Here is a 21,707-nt window from a genome sequence, read left to right as displayed (position 1 = left end):
AGACTGTAGCGTCAAGAGCTGTTCGGTCACCTCGGCCGGCCGATTGAACTCTCTCTCCTGCTTTGTTTTGTCTCGCCGTAGACCGCCATTGTAGTGCTGTCTGATAATTAACGTAAGTTTTACCTGTTGTTTTGAAAAATACAATAGAAATTGTTATTGGAAAGTGTGTGTTATTGACTTAGTGGTCACCTCGCATGGCCGGCCAGAGATGCCGTGCGGTTCTAAGCGCTACAGTCTGGAACCGAGCGACAGCAACGGTCGCAGGTTCAAATCCTGCCCCGGGCATGTATGTGTGTGATGTACTTAGGTTAGTTGGGTATAATTAGTTCTAAGTTCTAGGCGACTCAGAAGTTAAGTCGCCTAGTGCTCAGAGCCATTTGAACCTTTTTTTTTCACCTTGCATGATCGCAACCATTAATTATAACCAACAAAATTTTTAAAGAACTTCATACTGCAGGGAGCTCATCTGCCCTATCAGGATTTAGTCGGCCATTACGCTGACTGTATAATTTAATTAAAATTTCATATCATAATATTAAATGTAAATGCGAGAGACTTTTCAATTTTGGCCTTTCACTAATTTTGAAGTTGAAAATAATTTCAATTACCAAAATTCACAGCACTGAATGAGTTCAGTATGTTTCATTTTGGGCGCATAACGTCAGATGAGATTCTCTCCAGTTTTGCCTCGCAAATAAGGAATAAGAAATATTGAAAGTCATTAGATTCCGCAATATCTCAGTTAATCTTTGTGTAATTTATGTAATTTGGTGCATAAATAAACAGTAGCCCCAGAGACCCATGTTAATAATTACAGTCTGCTTAAGAATACGCATATTTTCTTTTCTAAATAGCAGCGCCCACGTAAACTATTTATTAGAAGGCGGTGAGTCGCGCGCTGTGTTTAAACAATATATCGTACGTACTTCGGGGCAGCAGATGTCCGTACGAGTGTTATCGCGGTATAAGTTAGTAAAAAGTGTCATGCTCGCCCACAATATTTAAAGCCACCCGAACCAAAATCATAAAATACACAATTATACAGTGATAGAGCCCATGCCGAGAGTGTGCAAGGCAGTGATGAAAACAAAGGATGGCTATTTTGAGGAATCGAAAATTTAGTTGTTGCATCTTCCTGTGTATTGTTTGAGCTTAATAAAAATGTGGAAAACAACAAAAAGCATTCTTATACTGTATTTCCTTTCCACTGTCTATAATTACTAGGTGTTTCCAAACTTACTGAGGGTAATGTAGACGAGTCTTCTCTACTGCAGTGGGAATGATCAGGAAGTGTGGTGAAGGTTTGCCGTGGTGTTCTACATCTACATTTATACTCCGCAAGCCACCCAACGGTGTGTGGCGGAGGGCACTTTACGTGCCACTGTCATTACCTCCCTTTTCTGTTCCAGTCGCGTACGGTTCGCGGAAGGAACGACTGCCGGAAAGCCTCCGTGCGCGCTCGAATCTCTCTAATTTTACATTCGTGATCTCTTCGTGAGGTATAAATAGGGGGACGCAATATGTTCCATACTTCATCCAGAAACGCACCCTCTCGAAACCTGGACAGCAAGCTACACCGCGATGCAGAGCGCCTCTCTTGCAGAGTCTGCCACTTGAGTTTGCTACACATCTCCGTAACGCTATCACGCTTACCAAATAACCCTGTGACGAAACGCGCCGCTCTTCTTTGGATCTTCTCTATCTCCTCCGGCAACCCTACCTGGTACGGATCCTACACTGATGAGCAATACTCAAGTATAGGTCGAACGAGTGTTTTGTAAGCCACCTCCTTTGTTGACGGACTACATTCTCTGAGGACTCTCGCAATGAATCTCAACCTGGTACCCGCCTTACCAACAATTAATTTTATATAATCATTCCACTTCAAATCGTTCCGCACGCATACTCCCAGATATTTTACAGAAGTACGAGGGTCAGTCAAAAAGTAATGCCTCCTATTTTTTTTTTCTACGTTTAATTGTCAGGAAATTTAAATGCAATTACATAGGTTGAAAACCACAACATTGAGGATCATTTTGTCATTTTTCAATGTAATCTCCGCCCATCTCTACAGTTTTTGTCCATCTTTGTACAAGGGCGTGTATCCCAGCACGGTAAAAATCACAGCTCTGCTTCCTAAGCCATTGACGCAAGGATGTTTTGACGGCCTCCTCATCTTCAAAATGAATCCCACGATGAGCTTCTTTTAGTGGCCCGAACAGATGGAAGTCTGATGGTGCCAGGTCAGGGCTGTATGGGGGATGAGGCAAAACTTCCCATCCAATTTTGACAATCTCGTCAGAGGTGTGACGACTGGTGTGTGGTCTTGCATTGTCATGCAAAAGAAGAACATCTGCCATTGATTTTGTTTGGCGAACTCGCTGAAGACGTGTTTTAAGTTTTTTGAGGGTTGTGACGTATTGAACAGAATTTATTGTGCATCCCTGCTCCAAAAAATCAACCAGAATCACACCCTCTGTATCCCAGAAAACTGTTGCCATAACTTTCCCTGCCGATCGCACAGTTTTGAATTTTTTCTTCCTCGGCGAGCTTGTGTGACGCCACTCCATTGACTGCCTCTTTGATTCAGGTTCCAAAAAATGCACCCATGTTTCGTCCCCGGTCACAATTTTTTTCAGAAACTCATCTCCCTCCAAACGGAAGCGCTGCAAGTGTTGGGAGGCTATTGTTTTCCTTGCCTCTTTATTCTGATCGGTTAACATTCTTGGAACCCACCGTGCACAAACTTTTGAGTACCCCAATTGTTTAATAATCGTGATCACACTGCCTTTACTAAGAGAAATAATGCGACACACTTCATCTGCAGTCACCCGACGGTCACCACGAATGATGTCATCAACTTGCTGAATGTTGTGTGGAGTCACTGCACTCACCGGCCTGCCGCTCCGCTTTTCGTCAGTCAACGGTGTTTGCCCTTCAGCTTACTTACAACGACGAACCCATCGTCTAACAGTGCTGACATCCACTGTCACAACACCATACACCTTCTTCAGTCTTTCATGAATGCGTATGGGCGTTTCACCTTCTGCATTCAAGAATTCAATCACACAACGCTGTCTCAAACGAACATCGATGTCGGCCATCTTACAAACTTCTGCTGTGCTGCCACCTGTTGACGCAGAAAGTTACTACTGCAGTGGATTGCAGAAGGTGGTTTGAGGAATGGCGCCAAATTCAAATTTTTCACTTAACTTAATTTTTTTAAGTAGAAAAAAAATGGGAGGCATTACTTTTTGACCGACCCTCGTAACTGCCACCAGTGTTTGTTCCGCTATCATATAAGCATACAATGAAGGATCCTTGTATTCGCAATACATTACATTTGTCTACGTTGTTGCAGACATGGTGGACCACTACTACTGGCCGCAGAACAAGACGGCGCAGCGGCTGTTCCTGGAGGACCTGTCTGACTTCTGCGGCCGCGACATGACGGACCCTCCCCCGGAGGACAGCAGCCCGGAGCCGAAGAAGTGGACGTTCTACAACTCCTTCTTCTTCGTGGTCACCGTTGTCAGCACAATAGGTACGTCCCGTGGCCAGCAAAGCGCTTAACCCCCGCCACAGCAGATCAGCCCGACGGCTGTAATTAGGTAACGTTGTTTGGAGAGTGTCATCGATCAGTTATAAGGTATCAAACAGTCAACATCACAAAAATCGTTTGTTCAAAAATGACGAATCCCAGTGATGTCAGATTTTTTACCAGATTCCTGATATTCACGGTACACTCGTGAAATAGTCGTACGGGAAAATCCATCGCTCGGGCGCCGACTATAACGTCACGTTCAAACTCCCTTATATCTTGATAACCTGCCACTGTAGCAGCAGTAACCGATCTAACAACTGCGCCACACTTGTCTTATATAAGCGCTGCCGATCGCAGCGCCGTATTCTGCCTGTTGACGTATCTCTGTATTTGAATACGCATGCCTATACCAGTTTCTTTGGCGCTTCAGTGTAAGAACAACGGTTTGTACAGGGCGTTTCAAAAATGACCGGTATATTTGAAACGGCAATACAAACTAAACGAGCAGCGATAGAAATACACCGTTTGTTGCAATATGCTTGGCACAACAGTATATTTTCAGGCAGACAAACTTTCGAAATTACAGTAGTTACAATTGTCAACAACAGATGGCGCTGCGGTCTGGGAAACTCTATAGTACGATATTTTCCACATATCCACCATGCGTAGCAATAATATGGCGTAGTCTCTGAATGAAATTACCCGAAACCTTTGACAACGTGTCTGGCGTAATGGCTTCACATGCAGATGAGATGTACTGCTTCAGGTGTTCAATTGTTTCTGGATTCTGGCGGTACACCTGGTCTTTCAAGTGTTCCCACAGAAAGAAGTCACAGGTGTTCATGTCTGGCGAATAGAGAGGCCAATCCACGCCGCCTCCTGTATGTTTCGGATAGCCCAAAGCAATCACACGATCATCGAAATATTCATTCAGGAAATTAAAGACGTCTGCCGTGCGATGTGGCCGGGCACCATCTTGCATAAACCACGAGGTGTTCGCAGTGTCGTCTAAGGCAGTTTGTACCGCCACAAATTCACGAAGAATGTCCAGATAGCGTGATGCAGTAATCGTTTCGGATCTGAAAAATGGGCCAATGATTCCTTTGGAAGAAATGGCGGCCCAGACCAGTACTTTTTGAGGATGCAGGGACGATGGGACTGCAACATGGGGCTTTTTGGTTCCCCATATGCGCCAGTTCTGTTTACTGACGAAGCCGTCCAGGTAAAAATAAGCTTCGTCAGTAAACCAAATGCTGCCCACATGCATATCGCCGTCATCAATCCTGTGCACTATATCGTTAGCGAATGTGTCTCGTGCAGCAATGGTAGCAGCGCTGAGGGGTTGTCGCGTTTGAATTTTGTATGGATAGAGGTGTAAACTCTGGCGAATGAGACGATACGTGGAATTTGGCGTCACTTGGACCGCAGCTGCAACACGACGAACGGAAACCCGAGGTCACTGTTGGATCACCTGCTGCACTAGCTGCGCATTGCCCTCTGTGGTTGCCGTACGCGGTCGCCCTACCTTTCCAGCACATTCATCCGTCACGTTCCCAGTCCGTTGAAATTTTTCAAACAGATCCTTTATTGTATCGCTTTCGGTCCTTTGGTTACATTAAACCTCCGTTGAAAACTTCGTCTTGTTGCAACAACACTGTGTTCTAGGCGGTGGAATTCCAACACCAGAAAAATCCTCTGTTCTAAGGAATAAACCATGTTGTCCACAGCACACTTGCACGTTGTGAACAGCACACGCTTACAGCAGAAAGACGACGTACAGAATGGCGCACGCACAGACTGCATTGTCTTGTATATCTTTCACATCACTTGCAGCGCCATCTGTTGTTGAAAATTGTAACTACTGTAATTTCGAAAGTTTGTCTGTCTGAAAATGTACTGTTGTCCCAAGTATTTTGCAACAAACGGTGTATTTCTATCGCTGCTCGTTTGGTTTTTATTGCCGTTTCAAATATACCGGTCATTTTTGAAACATCCTGTAAATATGTATGATACCGAGGAAACGACTAACAATGTCTCGTATACTTTTTATGTACAGACGAACGTTGCTCGAAGTGTGTATGCATTCATCACACGGACTGACAATACACTCGCACGCTACATACGTGATCCAAGCACCGGTCTCGTAAATATATATGGAGTACATTCACTTTAAGTTTCCCTACGATTTTATGCCTTCAGTGGACTGTCTCGATATTAATTAACAAATGCAAGGACTCATATTAGCATGATAACTATAATTAGGCCTTCGTGATAAATATGAAATAAAACTTGTCCAACTTTGGGGAACTTCGATTTGCATCCATATCGACAACAATAAATAATCTGTAAAATCGGGGCAAATACGTATAATTATCAAGTTTCGCTCTTAGCACAAGAAGTAAACAATCAACATCACGTGACCTGAGGTTGGTGACATGCTTAACTTCCTAATCTATCAATATTATCGACTATTAGAACCTGGGAGATCTTCCGCAATTTGGCTTTCAAAACATCGTAACTACCTAATTCGGTGGATTGCTTTCTTTTTTACTCACGAAACAGAAATAGCTTCACAATATAATAAAAGTTTCTGATTTTTACCTTATACCTTCTTTCGTGGTTTGACGTTACTTCATCCTTTACCAATTCAAATATTTTTCTGAAATGCCTAGCACGTACACTCCATCAGTTTACTAAAGTGTCACATACTCCGCCAGAGCGCTTTTATTGTTTTAAAATGACGACTAACATCTCTGAGAATCCCTCGCAAAGACAAATTAACACAGCATGTATTAAAAAAAAAAAGCCACTACTTCTCAAACTCTTCTTAGACAGTAGTCTCCACTACTTTATTATGCAAGTCGTATGCACTAAATTTACAAAAGTTTGATTTTAATCTCTGTTAATGGAAGTACTATTAATTCGTTGCCACGAGGAAGTAATAAAAAAATACAGAAATCCTTACCGCGAATGTCTGAAATTGCTATCGATTGGTCGAATGTTCGCCTGTTATTAATTCTTCAGTTTTACCAATAACAGACGCTTTTTCTGATGCTTCACGTAACATGAAGTCAGATCCCAGATAAATCACACAACTGAAAGAAACCAATAATGCAGTCAGAGAACCCGTATTTACTCCCTTTTCGAGAATAGTCTGCCTTGCTCAGGATACAATGAAAGTAAATGAGTTTTAGTTAAGCTGCTTCTAGCGTTATTAATTTTCAGATCAGAAGAAGAACGAAAATCGCACTCGTACAACCAGAGAGTTTCTATTACAGAATAAACACTGATAAAAAAAGGGATAAACAGCTAATATCTATTGCAGAACGCTGGTTCGAGTTGAGGTACCGAAATCTGTACCGTACGCACAACAATAAATTGCCGTGCGTGCACAGCTGTTAACAAAATAAACATAAAAAGTCCATAAACAGATGGAATGTTGTGCCATTTTAAGTTACGCTCAAATCATAAAATTAAAGGACCTAAAACTGCGCTACCACTGCTTTGGGAAATGGTATGAAGACATAGCCTCAGCACCAAAAAATTGCTTTTAAATAATACTTTGTACTACCACATGTTTTGTATAAACATGAGCCTTCGATGCCATCCGTTGACTTTGATCAATGACGTCATAACAATCCCTAAAATGTAACGCACACAGTATTTCAAAACGACGACCAATGACTACTCGTTCCCATGGCGCTAAATTATAAACTTCAAATACAAAATGGATCAAATTGATAAGAATAAATAATGAAGCTACAGTAACGGGACAAACGCGGGAAATTGGGGGTTCTGGGCTGAGATAAACTAAAATACAACCTAAAATCACGATAACAGCAACAATTACATAACTAAGCAACCACAGAATGACGATACCCTGGTGGCTTCAAATTAGTGCAAACCAGTTCTAAAACGTATAGAAAATTTAACTTGACATAAATAGCTCAACTTAGAAGGACGATTCCAATGCAAAAAGCCAAAAACTAATTGCAGTGCAGAAAGCGTAAGGGCGATACTAACAGACATAGCAAAACCACGCGATAGTTAACGAAATGCAGAACTGGACACCGTTGGGCTATATACCTCAACTTAACACCCTGATAGCAATACAAAAAGTCAAAAAGCGACACTAATACTAATAGCAAAAAATAGCGGCAAATGATAGAACACGGTATCAAAACACCACTTTACCTACACAGCTTAACATAAGACTCCGGATACCAATAAAAAAACCAGGAACCAGTGCAAAAACCCAAGAGTGACGCCAATGCACGTTTAACTAAAAGTCGCGGCAGTCAACGAAACGCAGTATTGATATAACACAAAGACATAATAATAAATTAACGTCACTATAACACACAAACTGAGCCCCGAGCTCTTACAGCAATATGAGCGCCAGGCAAGAATTTTATACTGGAAAGGAAAATGTGTTCATAAATAATAAAAGTTTATGTAAATTGTAGCTACTATTTTCGCGTGTTTTTAGAACGACAAAAGATAATGTTCAATCTCTGTTGAATGATGTCACCCCACACAAAAGTACCACAGTCTAGCATATACAGTCGTGACACTCTCTACTGTGAAAATTGTTGCTGTCTGACAAGTGCGTTATTAGCGCGCCAAACGGCGGGAAAGCAGCCGCAAAAATAAAGTTTGTTTTCATTGTTTTTCTAGTTAATTAGCGAAATAGTTATTAAATTTTGCTTTCGAGGTATTAGTAAATATTATCAAGATACTTGAATGACCATTAAATACATGTAAAAACAGCCTATCTCCCTGATTCAGTGATATAAACTTCAACTTGATGTTGAAGAAATACTTTGGAATGTGTGTGTAATTGCAGTTTACTCCCCTGGAAAGAAGAGAATATAAAAACGTATTTCATGTATGGGAATAATATATTTCTTTTGTTGTCTGTTCTTATACTGACAGGCACTTTCCTTGACACGTAATAACTTTGTAGGAAGCCTAACGTTTGCAACTTCTTACACTTCACTCAACTTTCTAATACATTAATATTTTTGTAAATGTAATAACTTTTGCGTCAAAATCGACTGTACTGAAGATTCTTGCCGTTTGTGACTCAGATGTAGCAACATTTGTGTAATTGGTTTCTTCTGTGTTGGGAAACAGTTTCATTACTTTTATTATCACGCCAGGCTGGGTTTTCCTTCAGCTGCAGTTGTGGTAGTTCATCTACTACTTTAAAGAATATAGGTATTGCATTCGATACACTTTCCTTATGTTCCATATTCACTGATTTGACTGGAAGTGTAGCGAAGAAAACTTCACGCCTCTGAGTAGATATACGACGCATTTCTCCTAAAGGTCAGGTCTTCTGCTGTTTACTAGAAATTTTTTTTGTTCTTAAAACGCATTACATTCTCCAGTAAATATCTGTATGTTACAAGAAAATCGCAAATAAAGTGTTCTGTAATATAGCGGTTCACACTTCCTAGGGTGGTTAAGAAACCTAAAAAAAAGACAAATATGGTGCTTCTTGTCTTTGCTCCAATTTATTGCGTTATAGACGCTCCCGTTCATAAAAACCGTTCTGCAGACCAATATAAACAAATACGATTGGCTTTCGCATTCCGAGGATCTCACCGAACTCATCAGTATAACTTCCTGGACGCTTGGTGCGCTGCAATCGCAGTACGTAAAAACAAAAAAAAAAAAAAACAAAAAAAAAAAACTGGAGTGTCACGACTTTTATTTTAGACTGTGACAGTGCTATGTCACTTCTCAAAGCCCACGGGTGGTATTAAAAGCTGAAGTTCGTGGGACAGGGACACTTCGGAATGGTGTTTGGGAGTTGGATTGGCGCAAAAGCAATTGTATTTTAAGTTATTATTAGGTATAAATAGCCCACAGCGCATACAGACCAAGCAACGACCAAGGAATCAATCATCGTTCCATTGCACAAATATACATATATATTCTTGTCTACGCTACAATTCCCTTCCGCCATCACCTGTTCGTTTTAGTTCCATGTAATTGTCACAGCCTCTCCTCGATGTTTTCTTCCTAGGCCATCGCATTCCTTTCTTCCCCGGCACTTTCCCTTCAGGAAGGTTAATGATGAATGTGTCTGATGGCGTGTCCATTAAATTTGATTTTTCTCTTTCCCGTTTCCTTTAATAATCTTCTCCTAGTTGAACTTCCCTAAAGATTCCCATGTTTTCTATTCTTCAGACCAGCTCGTTCTTGACATTTTCAGCCATATCCAAGTTTCGGCAGCTTCAGGTCGATTCCTTTCCAATCGCACTTACACTTCCTTACAGCAGTGTACTCCATGCAAATAATTTAGCAAATGATTTTCTGACATCTATATTTACGTTCGGAAAAATGCTCCTATTGGAGCACAAAAAATGCTAATATGTTCTGGTTAATTTAAATGAAAAGTGAGGTACCTTATTCTACTTTGCTCATCACCTTCAAAACTAAATTGTTAAGACTTTCGTGGCCACTTGTTGACAAACTGCTTATTTGCTTCTGTCTCGGGTTCTTCGGCCGACGTTCGTGTGATGATTTTGCTGACGTTTCGCCAGCACGAGTGGCTGGCATTGTCAAAGCTTCACCCTCCATTGCCGGAGGTGAACTGGAGCCGGGCTCGCGGCCGCAGACTATATGTACCTTGCGCGCCAACGTCCGAGGGCTTCTCCGCGGTCATTTCCGGTGCGTTTCTCCTCTTGCTACCTGCTACGGTCGTTCTCTGCAGTACGGGAAGCCAGGAGCCGTTTACCTTAAGGCTTTCTTCTTTCTTGTTGAAGCTGTTCCCGTGTTTGTGTATTTCTACAGCTTCTCTGTACAAGCGGGTGTGATAGTGCTTCTCTACAGCCAGAACTTCCGTGTCGGTGAATTTTATTACATGTACCTGGTCGGTCTCACTCAGTGCGTGTTCTGCCACGGCCGATTTTTCCACCTGTCCCAACCTGCAATGTCGCTTATGTTCTTTGATCCTGGTGTTGATTGATCTTCCAGTCATTCCGACATAAACTTTCCCGCATGTGCATGGTAAGCGGTATATTCCTGACATTGCAAGTGGGTCCCTTTTATCCTTTGCCGATCTAAGACATTCTTTGATCTTCCTTGTCGGTTTGAAAATTGTCTTTACGCCGTGCGTGTGTAATATACGGCTGATTCTGTCCGTCACTCTGGGAATGTATGGCAGAAAGGCCGTACCCGACATTTCTTTTTCTGGTTTCTTACTTCGCCGGTGGTTTGGCTCTGTTACACTTCTAATATCATTTGTGGAGTACCCATTGCTCCTCAGAACACTTTCCAGGTGTTGCATTTCGCGTTTAAGGTGCTGCGGCTCACATATTCGTGCTGCTCGCGTTACGAGCGTCTGAATCATGCCTCTTTTCTGGCTCGGGTGGTGGTTTGACAGTTTGTGCAGATATCGGTCCGTGTGCGTCGGTTTTCGGTACACGCTATGTCCCAGGTTTTGGCCATCCCTTGTGACCAGCACATCTAGAAATGGTAGTTTTTTTGTCCTTTTCCACTTCCATGGTAAATTTTATGTTGGCGTGGAGGTTGTTCAAGTGTCTTAGGAAGTCACCGAGCTGGTCTTCACCATGGCTCCACACGACGAAAGTATCATCGACGTACCTGTACCACACCTTAGGTTTACAAGTCGCCGAGTCCAGTGCCTGTGCTTCGAAATGTTCCATGAAGAAGTTGGCCACCACTGGACTAAGAGGACTACCCATGGCAACGCCTTCCAGCTGTTCGTAGAAATTGCCATTCCACGTGAAATAGCTCGTGGTGAGACAGGCATGGAAGAGCTTCATGATGTCTTGCGGGAAAATGGAACCGACCAGGTACATGTAATAAAATTCACCGACACGGAAGTTCTGGCTGTAGAGAAGCACTATCACACCCGCTTGTACAGAGAAGCTGTAGAAATACACAAACACGGGAACAGCTTCAACAAGAAAGAAGAAAGCCTTAAGGTAAACGGCTCCTGGCTTCCCGTACTGCAGAGAACGACCGTAGCAGGTAGCAAGAGGAGAAACGCACCGGAAATGACCGCGGAGAAGCCCTCGGACGTTGGCGCGCAAGGTACATATAGTCTGCGGCCGCGAGCCCGGCTCCAGTTCACCTCCGGCAATGGAGGGTGAAGCTTTGACAATGCCAGCCACTCGTGCTGGCGAAACGTCAGCAAAATCATCACACGAACGTCGGCCGAAGAACCCGAGACAGAAGCAAATAAGCAGTTTGTCACCTTCAAAACTCTTCCCAAAAATTTCGGTATGCGAAAATACTCACGCTTTTTTTAACGTCCAGCTCACAACAGATTCCCAAAAGCTCACCTAATTGTATCTCACTCATACCCGCTAGTCCATCGCTGTATAACTTGTTCATACCCATCCATTCCTCCCCCCATGAACCATGGACCTTGCCGTTGGTGGGGAGGCTTGCGTGCCTCAGCGATACAGATGGCCGTACCGTAGGTGCAACCACAACGGAGGGGTATCTGTTGAGAGGCCAGACAAACGTGTGGTTCCTGAAGAGGGGCAGCAGCCTTTTCAGTAGTTGCTGGGGCAACAGTCTGGATGATTGACTGATCTGGCCTTGCAACATTAACCAAAACGGCCTTGCTGTGCTGGTACTGCGAACGGCTGAAAGCAAGGGGAAACTACAGCCGTAATTTTTCCCGAGGACATGCAGCTTTACTGTATGATTAAATGATGATGGCATCCTCTTGGGTAAAATATTCCGGAGGTAAAATAGTCCCCCATTCGGATCTCCGGGCGGGGACTACTCAGGAGGATGTCGTTATCAGGAGAAAGAAAACTGGCGTTCTACGGATCGGAGCGTGGAATGTCAGATCCCTCAATCGGGCAGGTAGGTTAGAAAATTTAAAAAGGGAAATGGGTAGGTTAAAGTTAGATGTAGTGGGAATTAGTGAAGTTCGGTGGCAGGAGGAACAAGACTTCTGGTCAGGTGACTACAGGGTTATAAACACAAAATCAAATAGGGGTAATGCAGGAGTAGGTTTAATAATGAACAGGAAAATAGGAATGCGGGTAAGCTACTACAAACAGCATAGTGAACGCATTATTGTGGCCAAGATACATACGAAGCCCACACCTACTACAGTAGTACAAGTTTATATGACAACTAGCTCTGCAGATGATGAAGAAATTGAAGAAATGTACGATGAAATAAAAGAAATTATTCAGATAGTGAAGGGAGACGAAAATTTAATAGTAATGGGTGACTGGAATTCGAGTGTAGGAAAAGGGAGAGAAGGAAACATAGTAGGTGAATATGGATTGGGGCTAAGAAATGAAAGAGGAAGCCGCCTAGTAGAATTTTGCACAGAGCACAACTTAATCATAGCTAACACTTGGTTTAAGAATCATGAAAGAAGGTTGTATACGTGGAAGAACCCTGGAGATACTAAAAGGTATCAGATAGATTATATAATGGTAAGACAGAGATTTAGGAACCAGGTTTTAAGTTGTAAGACATTTCCAGGGGCAGATGTGGACTCTGACCACAATCTGTTGGTTATGACCTGTAGATTAAAACTGAAGAAACTGCAAAAATGTGGGAAATTAAGGAGATGGGACCTGGATAAACTGAAAGAACCAGAGGTTGTACAGAGTTTCAGAGAGAGCATAATGGAACAATTGACAGGAATAGGGGAAAGAAATACAGTAGAAGAAGAATGGGTAGCTCTGAGGGTTGTAGTAGTGAAGGCAGCAGAGGATAAAGTAGGTACAAAGACGAGGGCTGCTAGAAATCCTTGGGTAACAGAAGAAATATTGAATTTAATTGATGAAAGGAGAAAATATAAAAATGCAGTAAATGAAGCAGGCAAAAAGGAATACAAACGTCTCAAAAATGAGATCGACAGGAAGTGCAAAATGGCTAAGCAGGGATGGCTAGAGGACAAATGTAAGGATGTAGAAGCTTATCTCACTAGGGGTAAGATAGATACTGCCTACAGGAAAATTAAAGAGACCTTTGGAGAGAAGAGAACCACGTGTATGAATATCAAGAGCTCAGATGGCAGCCCAGTTCTAAGCAAAGAAGGGAAGGCAGAAAGGTGGAAGGAGTATATAGAAGGTTTATACAAGGGCGATGTACTTGAGGACAATATTATGGAAATAGAAGAGGATGTAGATGAAGACGAAATGGGAGATACGATACTGCGTGAAGAGTTTGACAGAGCACTGAAAGACCTGAGTCGAAAAAAGGCCCCCGGAGTAGACAACATTCCATTAGAACTACTGACGGCCTTGGGAGAGCCAGTCATGACAAAACTCTACCAGCTGGTGAGCAAGATGTATGAGACAGGCGAAATACCCTCAGACTTCAAGAAGAATATAATAATTCCAATCCCAAAGAAAGCAGGTGCTGACAGATGTGAAAATTACCGAACTATCAGTTTAATAAGCCACGGCTCCAAAATACTAACGCGAATTCTTTACAGACGAATGGAAAAACTAGTAGAAGCCGACCTCGGGGCAGATCAGTTTGGATTCCGTCGTAATGTTGGAACACGTGAGGCAATACTGACTTTACGACTTATCTTAGAAGAAAGATTAAGAAAAGGCAAACCTACGTTTCTAGTATTTGTAGACTTAGAGAAAGCTTTTGACAATGTTGACTGGAATACTCTTTTTCAAATTCTAAAGGTGGCAGGGGTAAAATACAGGGAGCGAAAGGCTATTTATAATTTGTACAGAAACCAGATGGCAGTAATAAGAGTCGAGGGGCATGAAAGGGAAGCAGTGGTTGGGAAAGGAGTGAGACAGGGTTGTAGCCTCTCCCCGATGTTATTCAATCTGTATATTGAGCAAACAGTAAAGGAAAAAAAAGAAAAATTTGGAGTAGGTATTAAAATTCATGGAGACGAAGTAAAAACTTTGAGGTTCGCCGATGACATCGTAATTCTGTCAGAGACAGCAAAGGACTTGGAAGAGCAGTTGAACGGAATGGACAGTGCCTTGAAAGGAGGATATAAGATGAACATTAACAAAAGCAAAACGAGGATAATGGAATGTAGTCAAATTAAATCGGGTGATGCTGAGGGAATTAGAGTAGGAAATGAGACACTTAAAGTAGTAAAGGAGTTTTGCTATTTAGGAAGTAAAATAACTGATGATGGTCGAAGTAGAGAGGATATAAGATGTAGACTGGCAATGGCAAGGAAAGCGTTTCTGAAGAAGAGAAATTTGTTAACATCGAATATAGATTTATGTATCAGGAAGTCGTTTCTGAAAGTATTTGTTTGGTGTGTAGCCATGTATGGAAGTGAAACATGGACGGTAACTAGTTTGGACAAGAAGAGAATAGAAGCTTTCGAAATGTGGTGCTACAGAAGAATACTGAAGATAAGGTGGATAGATCACGTAACTAATGAGGAGGTATTGAATAGGATTGGGGAGAAGAGAAGTTTGTGGCACAACTTGACTAGAAGAAGGGATCGGTTGGTAGGACATGTTTTGAGGCATCAAGGGATCACAAATTTAGCATTGGAGGGCAGCGTGGAGGGTAAAAATCGTAGAGGGAGACCGAGAGATGAGTACACTAAGCAGATTCAGAAGGATGTAGGTTGCAGTAGGTACTGGGAGATGAAGCAGCTTGCACAGGATAGAGTAGCATGGAGAGCTGCATCAAACCAGTCTCAGGACTGAAGACAACAACAACAACCCATCCATTCGCAGTTGCCCTTTCTCACTGACACTTTCAGCTCAACTCATTATCTCTTTGTGTCTCTCTGACATTGTCTCTTGGGGCACAGCAAGTCCCCTTGTTCTGTCTTACTGCTACAGACTCCTCTCACTTTCACTGTCTCTCTCTTGCGCTCTCTCTCTCTCTCTCTCTCTCTCTCTCTCTCTCTCTCTCTCTCTCTCTCTCTCTCTCTCTCACTCACTCTCACTGCTAATGTCTCACTTCTTCCCTCCTAATGCTGCTATCTCTTCTCACTGTCAGCATCTCTGTCTCTCCCTCGTGGTCATTGTCATATACACTGTTTCTCATTATTACTGGCTCTCACACACTTCCAGTTACTCTTTATGTTTATTCCTCCTCCTTCACTGTCTGCTTTACTCTTCTCCTAGTACTGTTCTGTCACTCTCATCACTCTCCACTGCCACTGTGTCCCTCTCCCCCACACTATCATTGTCTCCTCCGCTCGTTCTGTAACCCAGTCACTGTTGCTATCTTCCAGTATTTACTACTTTTCCGTCTCTTTGCCTCTACCACTGTCTTTTTCTCTCCCAGCATAAAAAAGAGCGAATATATTCGCATGCCAAATTTTTTAAAGGTTTTGAGGAAGGTAGTATGAGACAGCTAGTACCCCACTTTTCAGTCAGGATTCTTTTAAATCAACGTGAACGTATTCGCATTTTTGTGCACTAACACACGCATTCTACCGTTGGTTCCCTTCTTCTCCCTGATGCAGCAGGGCATGTAACTTACATGAAAAGTAAATTTAGCTATTTTACTTAGGTGAAACTGAAATAATGCGAAATGACGAGTAATTTTACGTCTCAGACAGGATTTTACGTGCAAAAATAATTTAGCTTATGGGTTTCAGTACTAAAAATATGACGAAACTTTTCAAAGTTTTTCGAAATAGAGATCTTATGAATACATCGCAAAAATTACAGTCATTTACAGTGCATAGCCGTCTCAGAATCCGCGGCTGGGTTTTGAAACCCAGAAAACTAGCTTTTGGGGTGTTTCTCGATAACGGATTTTTGAAAACGGACAGATAGCTCATCTAAACAAATGCCTAAAGAATATACCATTAAAATTTGGGCAATTTTCTGCTGTTATTTAGATTTCGCCTCATACCGGATGTTACTGTAGAAGTAGGGTGTCTTTGAACCTCTGTTATCTTGGAAAAGGATAAAGATTTTACAAAAATTTTTGAGGTATGAACTGCAAAAATTTCAGCCATTTGCTGTGTATAGCCGTCTTGGAATCCTCGGATGGATTTGGTCCGACGGTGAAAATACAATAAAACCACCCTTTTTATGGTGTTTTCCATGGAAAGCCCTCTGAACTACCGATCCCTCCGTAAGTCGCATCAAGCCCACCGTACATCACACCAAATGCCAATAGAAAAACTGATTTTCTCCATTTTCCTTATCAGGAGGAAGTGTGTAATATTCATACTTCGATGTAGGATAGTGACATTAAGGCAAGTGTTCCCCAGCCCAGCGGCTATTCAAAATACATGACTCTGCCTTTTTGTCACCAATAGGACTCGAGGTACGACCACCTAAAAATCCCGTTTTTTTCGCGCGTCATTTTGGAACGTACACACATCGAGAAAAGTTTTGCATCACCTCGGTTCCGAGAGTTCAGGAAGCTGTACAGAAAATTGGAATACATATCAACATAAACGCCATTTCCGCCCTTTTTATTGTTCATGAAAACCACACATTGCATGTTGTACCACCATACAGCGACACCTTTAGAGGTGGTGGTCCAGATTGCTGTACACACCGGGACCTCTAATATCCAGTAGCACGTCCTCTTGCATTCATGCATTGATGCATGTCTGTATTCGTCGTGGCATACTATCCAAAAGTTCATCAACGTACTGTTGGTCCAGATTGTCCCACTCCTCAACGGCGATTCGGCGTAGATCCCTCAGAGTGGTTGGTGGGTCACGTCGTCCATAAGCAGCCCGTTTCAATCTATCCCAGGCATGATCGACAGGGTTCATGTCTAGAAAACATACTGGCCACTCTAGTCGAGGGCTATCGTTATCCTGAAGGAAGTTATTCACAAGATGTGCACGATGGGAGCGCGAATTCTCTGCTGCAGAGTGAAAATCTCATTCTGGAACCTCTACCTTGCTGCACTCGCTGAACAGTGAGTCTAAGGAGTTCAGCCTGACCGGGTTGCCTCCAACGATTGTCTGGTTGAAGGCATATGCGACACTCGTCGGTGAAGGGAACGTGATGGCAATCCTGGGCGATCCATTAGGCACGTTGGGTCCATCTGTACCGCGCTGCATGGTGTCGTGGTTGCAAAGATGGACCTCGCCTTGGACGTCGGGAGTGAAGTTGCGCATCATGCAGCCTATTGCGCACAGTTAGTCGTAACACGACGTCCTGTGGCTTCACGAAAAGCATTATTCAACATGGTGGCGTTGCTGTCAGGGTTCCTCCGAGCCATAATCCGTAGGTAGCGGTCATCCACTGCAATCGTTAGCCCTTGGGCGGCCTCAGCGAGGCATGTTATCGACACACAGTTCCTGTCTCTGTGCATCTTCTCCATGTCCGAACAACAACGCTTTGGTTCACTCCGAAACGCCTGGATACTTCCCTTGTTGAGAGCCCTTCCTGGCACAAAGCGGACGCGATCGAACGGCGGTATTGGCCATCTAGGCATGGTTGAACTACAGACAACACATTCCGTGTACAACCTTCCTGGTGGAGTGACTGAAACTCACCGGCTGTCCGACCCCCCTCTGCCTAATGGGCGCTGCTCATGCATGGTTGTTTACATCTTTCGGCGGGTTTAGTGACATCTCTGTACAGTCAAAGGGAGTGTATCTGTTATACAATATCCACAGTCAACGTCTATCTTCAGGAGTTCTGGGAACGAAGGTGATGTAAAACTTTTTTTGATGTGTGAATTAGATGCGCATATGTATGTTCGTTAAACTGTTCTTTTGAATCATAAACGCCTGTTTTGCCAGTGCAATCCTTTTCTCCACTGCCATTAAGCATCTATTGTCCTCTGTGACTATACTACAAAGATAACAAAATTGTTCCATCTGATGAATTCTGACGTCATCAATTCTCATATTGGTTTTAATTTAGCACATAATATTTCGTATTACCATTATTTTAGTTTTCCTTTTGTTCTCTTTTAATTGCCATAGTTCAAGAGTGTGTGACAGAACTTGCAACATTCTATTTTCTTTTTCGGAGTCTGCAACTATTACAGTTTCATTGGCAAAACTAATACAGTGTATGTTTTACCATTATCTTTCATTTTCTGTGTCTCCTCCTTCGTAATCTGTATAGCTTCCTGAGTTAACGCATAAAATAAATTTAGGGGTAGTCTACATTGCTGTGTAACTCAATTTCAAATCCTAGCCTGTTGATCTTATTGATGTTTGTTTTTCTGATTTCACACATAGCTGTTTAAGTATGCCTCTGTCTTTCCAGTCAAGGTCCACGTTTTTCATAGTTGTAAAGAGGAGCTGCCAGTTCACATTGTTAAAAGCTTTTTCTGAGTCAATGAAGGTAAGATGCAGGGTGACATTTATTGCACTATATGACCCGTGGTCTAGGGGTAGCGTCTTTGATTTATAATCAAAACGTCTTCGGTGCCGGGTTCGATCCCTGCCACTGCCTAAATTTTGATAAATAATCAGGATGGCGGCCGACGACTTCCGGCATAAGAAATCAGCCTCATTCTGCCAAAGAGGGCGGAGGAGCGGATAGAGGTTCAGGGCACTCTCTTGTCCTAGGGGTGGGAAATTGCCCCTAAAGGCGCAAGAATCAGCAATGATAAACGACATGAGGATGCAGAAAGCCAATGGAAACCACTGCATTAAAGACACGTAACGTGTATCCACAGGACATGTGGCCTGTAGTTGAAGAAGTGTCATGATGATCTCTCCATTGGCAAAAGATTCCGGAATAGTCCCCCGTTCGGATCTCCAGGAGGGGACTGCCAAGGGGGAGGTTACCATGCGAAAAAGACTGAATAATCAACGAAAGGATAAAGTTCTAAAAGTCGGGACGTGGAATGTCAGAAGCTTGAACGTGGTAGGGAAACTAGAAAATCTGAAAAGGGAAATGCAAAGGCTCAATCTAGATGTAGTAAGGGTCAGTGAAGTGAAGTGGAAGGAAGACAAGGATTTCTGGTCAGATGAGTATCGGGTAATATCAACAGCAGCAGAAAGTGGTATAACAGGTGTAGGATTCGTTATGAATAGAAAGAAGGTAGGGCAGAGGGTGTGTTACTGTGAACAGTTCAATGACTGGGTTGTTCTAATCAGAATCGACAGCAGACCAACACCGACAACGATAGTTCAGGTATACAAGCCGACGTCGCAAGCTGAAGATGGATAGAGAAAGTGTATGAGGATATTGAAAGGGTAATGCAGCATGTAAAGGGGGACGAAAATCTAATAGTCATGGGCGACTGGAATGCAGTTGTAGGGGAAGGAGAAAAAGAAAAGGTTACAGGAGAATATGGGCTTGGGACAAGGAATGAAAGAGGAGAAAGACTAATTGAGTTCTGTAACAAGTTTCAGCTAGTAGTAGCGAATACCCTGTACAAGAATCACAAGAGGAGGAGGTATACTTGGAAAAGGTCGGGAGATACGGGAAGATTTCAATTAGATTACATCATGGTCAGACAGAGATTCCAAAATCAGATACTGGATTGTAAGGCGTACCCAGGAGCAGATATAGACTCAGATCACAATATAGTAGTGATGAAGAGTAGGCTGAAGTTCAAGACATTAGTCAGGAAGAATCAATACGCTAAGAAGTGGGATACGGAAGTTCTAAGGAATGACGAGATACCTTTGAAGTTCTCTAACGCTATACATACAGCTATAAGCAATAGCGCAGTAGGCAGCACAGTTGAAGAGGAATGAACATCTCTAAAAAGGGCCATCACAGAAGTTGGGAAGGAAAACATAGGTACAAAGAAGGTAGCTGCGAAGAAACCATGGGTAACAGAAGAAATACTTCAGTTGATTGATGAAAGGAGGAAGTACAAACATGTTCCGGGAAAATCAGGAATACAGAAATACAAGTCGCTGAGGAATGAAATAAATAGGAAGTGCAGAGAAGCTAACGAAATGGCTGCAGGAAAAATGTGAAGACATCGAAAAAGATATGATTGTCGGAAGGACAAACTCAGCATACAGGAAAGTCAAAACAACCTTTAGTGTCATTAAAAGCAACGGTGGTAACATTAAGAGTGCAACGGGAAGTCCACTGTTAAATGCAGAGGAGAGAGCAGATAGGTGGAAAGAATACATTGAAAGCCTGTATGAGGGTGAAGATGTGTCTGATGTGATAGAAGAAGAAACAGGAGTCGATTTAGAAGAGATAGGAGATCCAGTATTAGAATCGGAATTTAAAAGAGCTTTGGAGGACTTACGGTCAAATAACGCAGAAGGGATAGGTAACATTCCATCAGAATTTCTAAAATCATTAGGGGAAGTGGCAACAAAACGACTATTCACGTTGGTGTGTAGAATATATGAGTCTGGCGACATACCATCATCCATACAATTCCGAAGACGGCAAGAGCTGACAAGAGCGAGAATTATCGCACAATCAGCTTGACAGCTCATGCATCGAAGCTGTTTACAAGAATAATATACAGAAGAATGGAAAAGAAAATTGAGAATGCGCTAGGTGACGATCAGTTTGGCTTTAGGAAAAGTAAAGGCACGAGAGAGGCAATTCTGACGTTACGGCTAATAATGGAAGCAAGGCTAAAGAAAAACCAAGACACGTTCATAGGATTTGTCGACCCGGAAAAAGCGTTCGACAATATAAAATGGTACAAGCTGTTCGAGATTCTGAAAAAAGTAGGGATAAGCTATAGGGAGAGACCGGTCATATACAATATGTAGAACAACCAAGAGGGAATAATAAGAGTGGATGATCAAGAACGAAGTGCTCGTATTAAGAAGGGTGTAAGACAAGGCTGTAGCCTTTCTCCCCTACTCTTCAATCTGTACATCGAGGAAGCAATGATGGAAATAAAAGAAAGGTTCAGGAGTGGAATTAAAATACAAAGTGAAAGGATATCAATGATACGATTTGCTGATGACATTGCTATCCTGAGTGAAAATGAAGAAGAATTAAATGATCTGCCTGCTGAACGGAATGAACAGTCTAATTAGTACACAGTATGGTTTGAGAGTAAATCGAAGAAAGACGAAGGTGATGAGAAGTAGTAGAAATGAGAACAGCGAGAAACATAACATCAGGATTGATGGTCACGAAGTCAATGAAGTTAATGAATTCTGCTACCTAGGCAGTAAAATAACCAATGACGGACGGAGCAAGGAGGACATCAAAAGCAGACTCGCTATGGCAAAACAGGCATTTCTGGACAAGAAAAGTCTACTAATATCAAATACCGGCCTTAATTTGAGGAAGAAATTTCTGAGGATGTACGTCTGGAGTACAGC

The 21,707-nt window shown here is 42.5% G+C and overlaps 1 protein-coding gene across 3 annotated transcripts in view; it reads left to right on the top strand.

The window, feature by feature from the left end:
* The window catches only part of LOC126292020 (open rectifier potassium channel protein 1), a 530,665-nt gene that overhangs the window by 402,738 nt on the left and 106,220 nt on the right, over positions 1-21,707 (top strand). For all 3 annotated transcript variants that reach the window (XM_049985814.1, XM_049985813.1, XM_049985815.1), the window contains exon 3: positions 3,362-3,544. In XM_049985814.1, the coding sequence (XP_049841771.1) occupies positions 3,362-3,544 (183 nt within the window). The remainder of the gene's footprint in view (positions 1-3,361; positions 3,545-21,707) is intronic.

This window comes from Schistocerca gregaria, chromosome 9, assembly GCF_023897955.1.
Source record: "Schistocerca gregaria isolate iqSchGreg1 chromosome 9, iqSchGreg1.2, whole genome shotgun sequence".
NCBI classification, from domain to species: domain Eukaryota; kingdom Metazoa; phylum Arthropoda; class Insecta; order Orthoptera; family Acrididae; genus Schistocerca; species Schistocerca gregaria.
The sequence above is the reverse complement of the archived record's forward strand: the minus strand, read 5'-3'. Positions and strand labels throughout refer to the sequence as shown.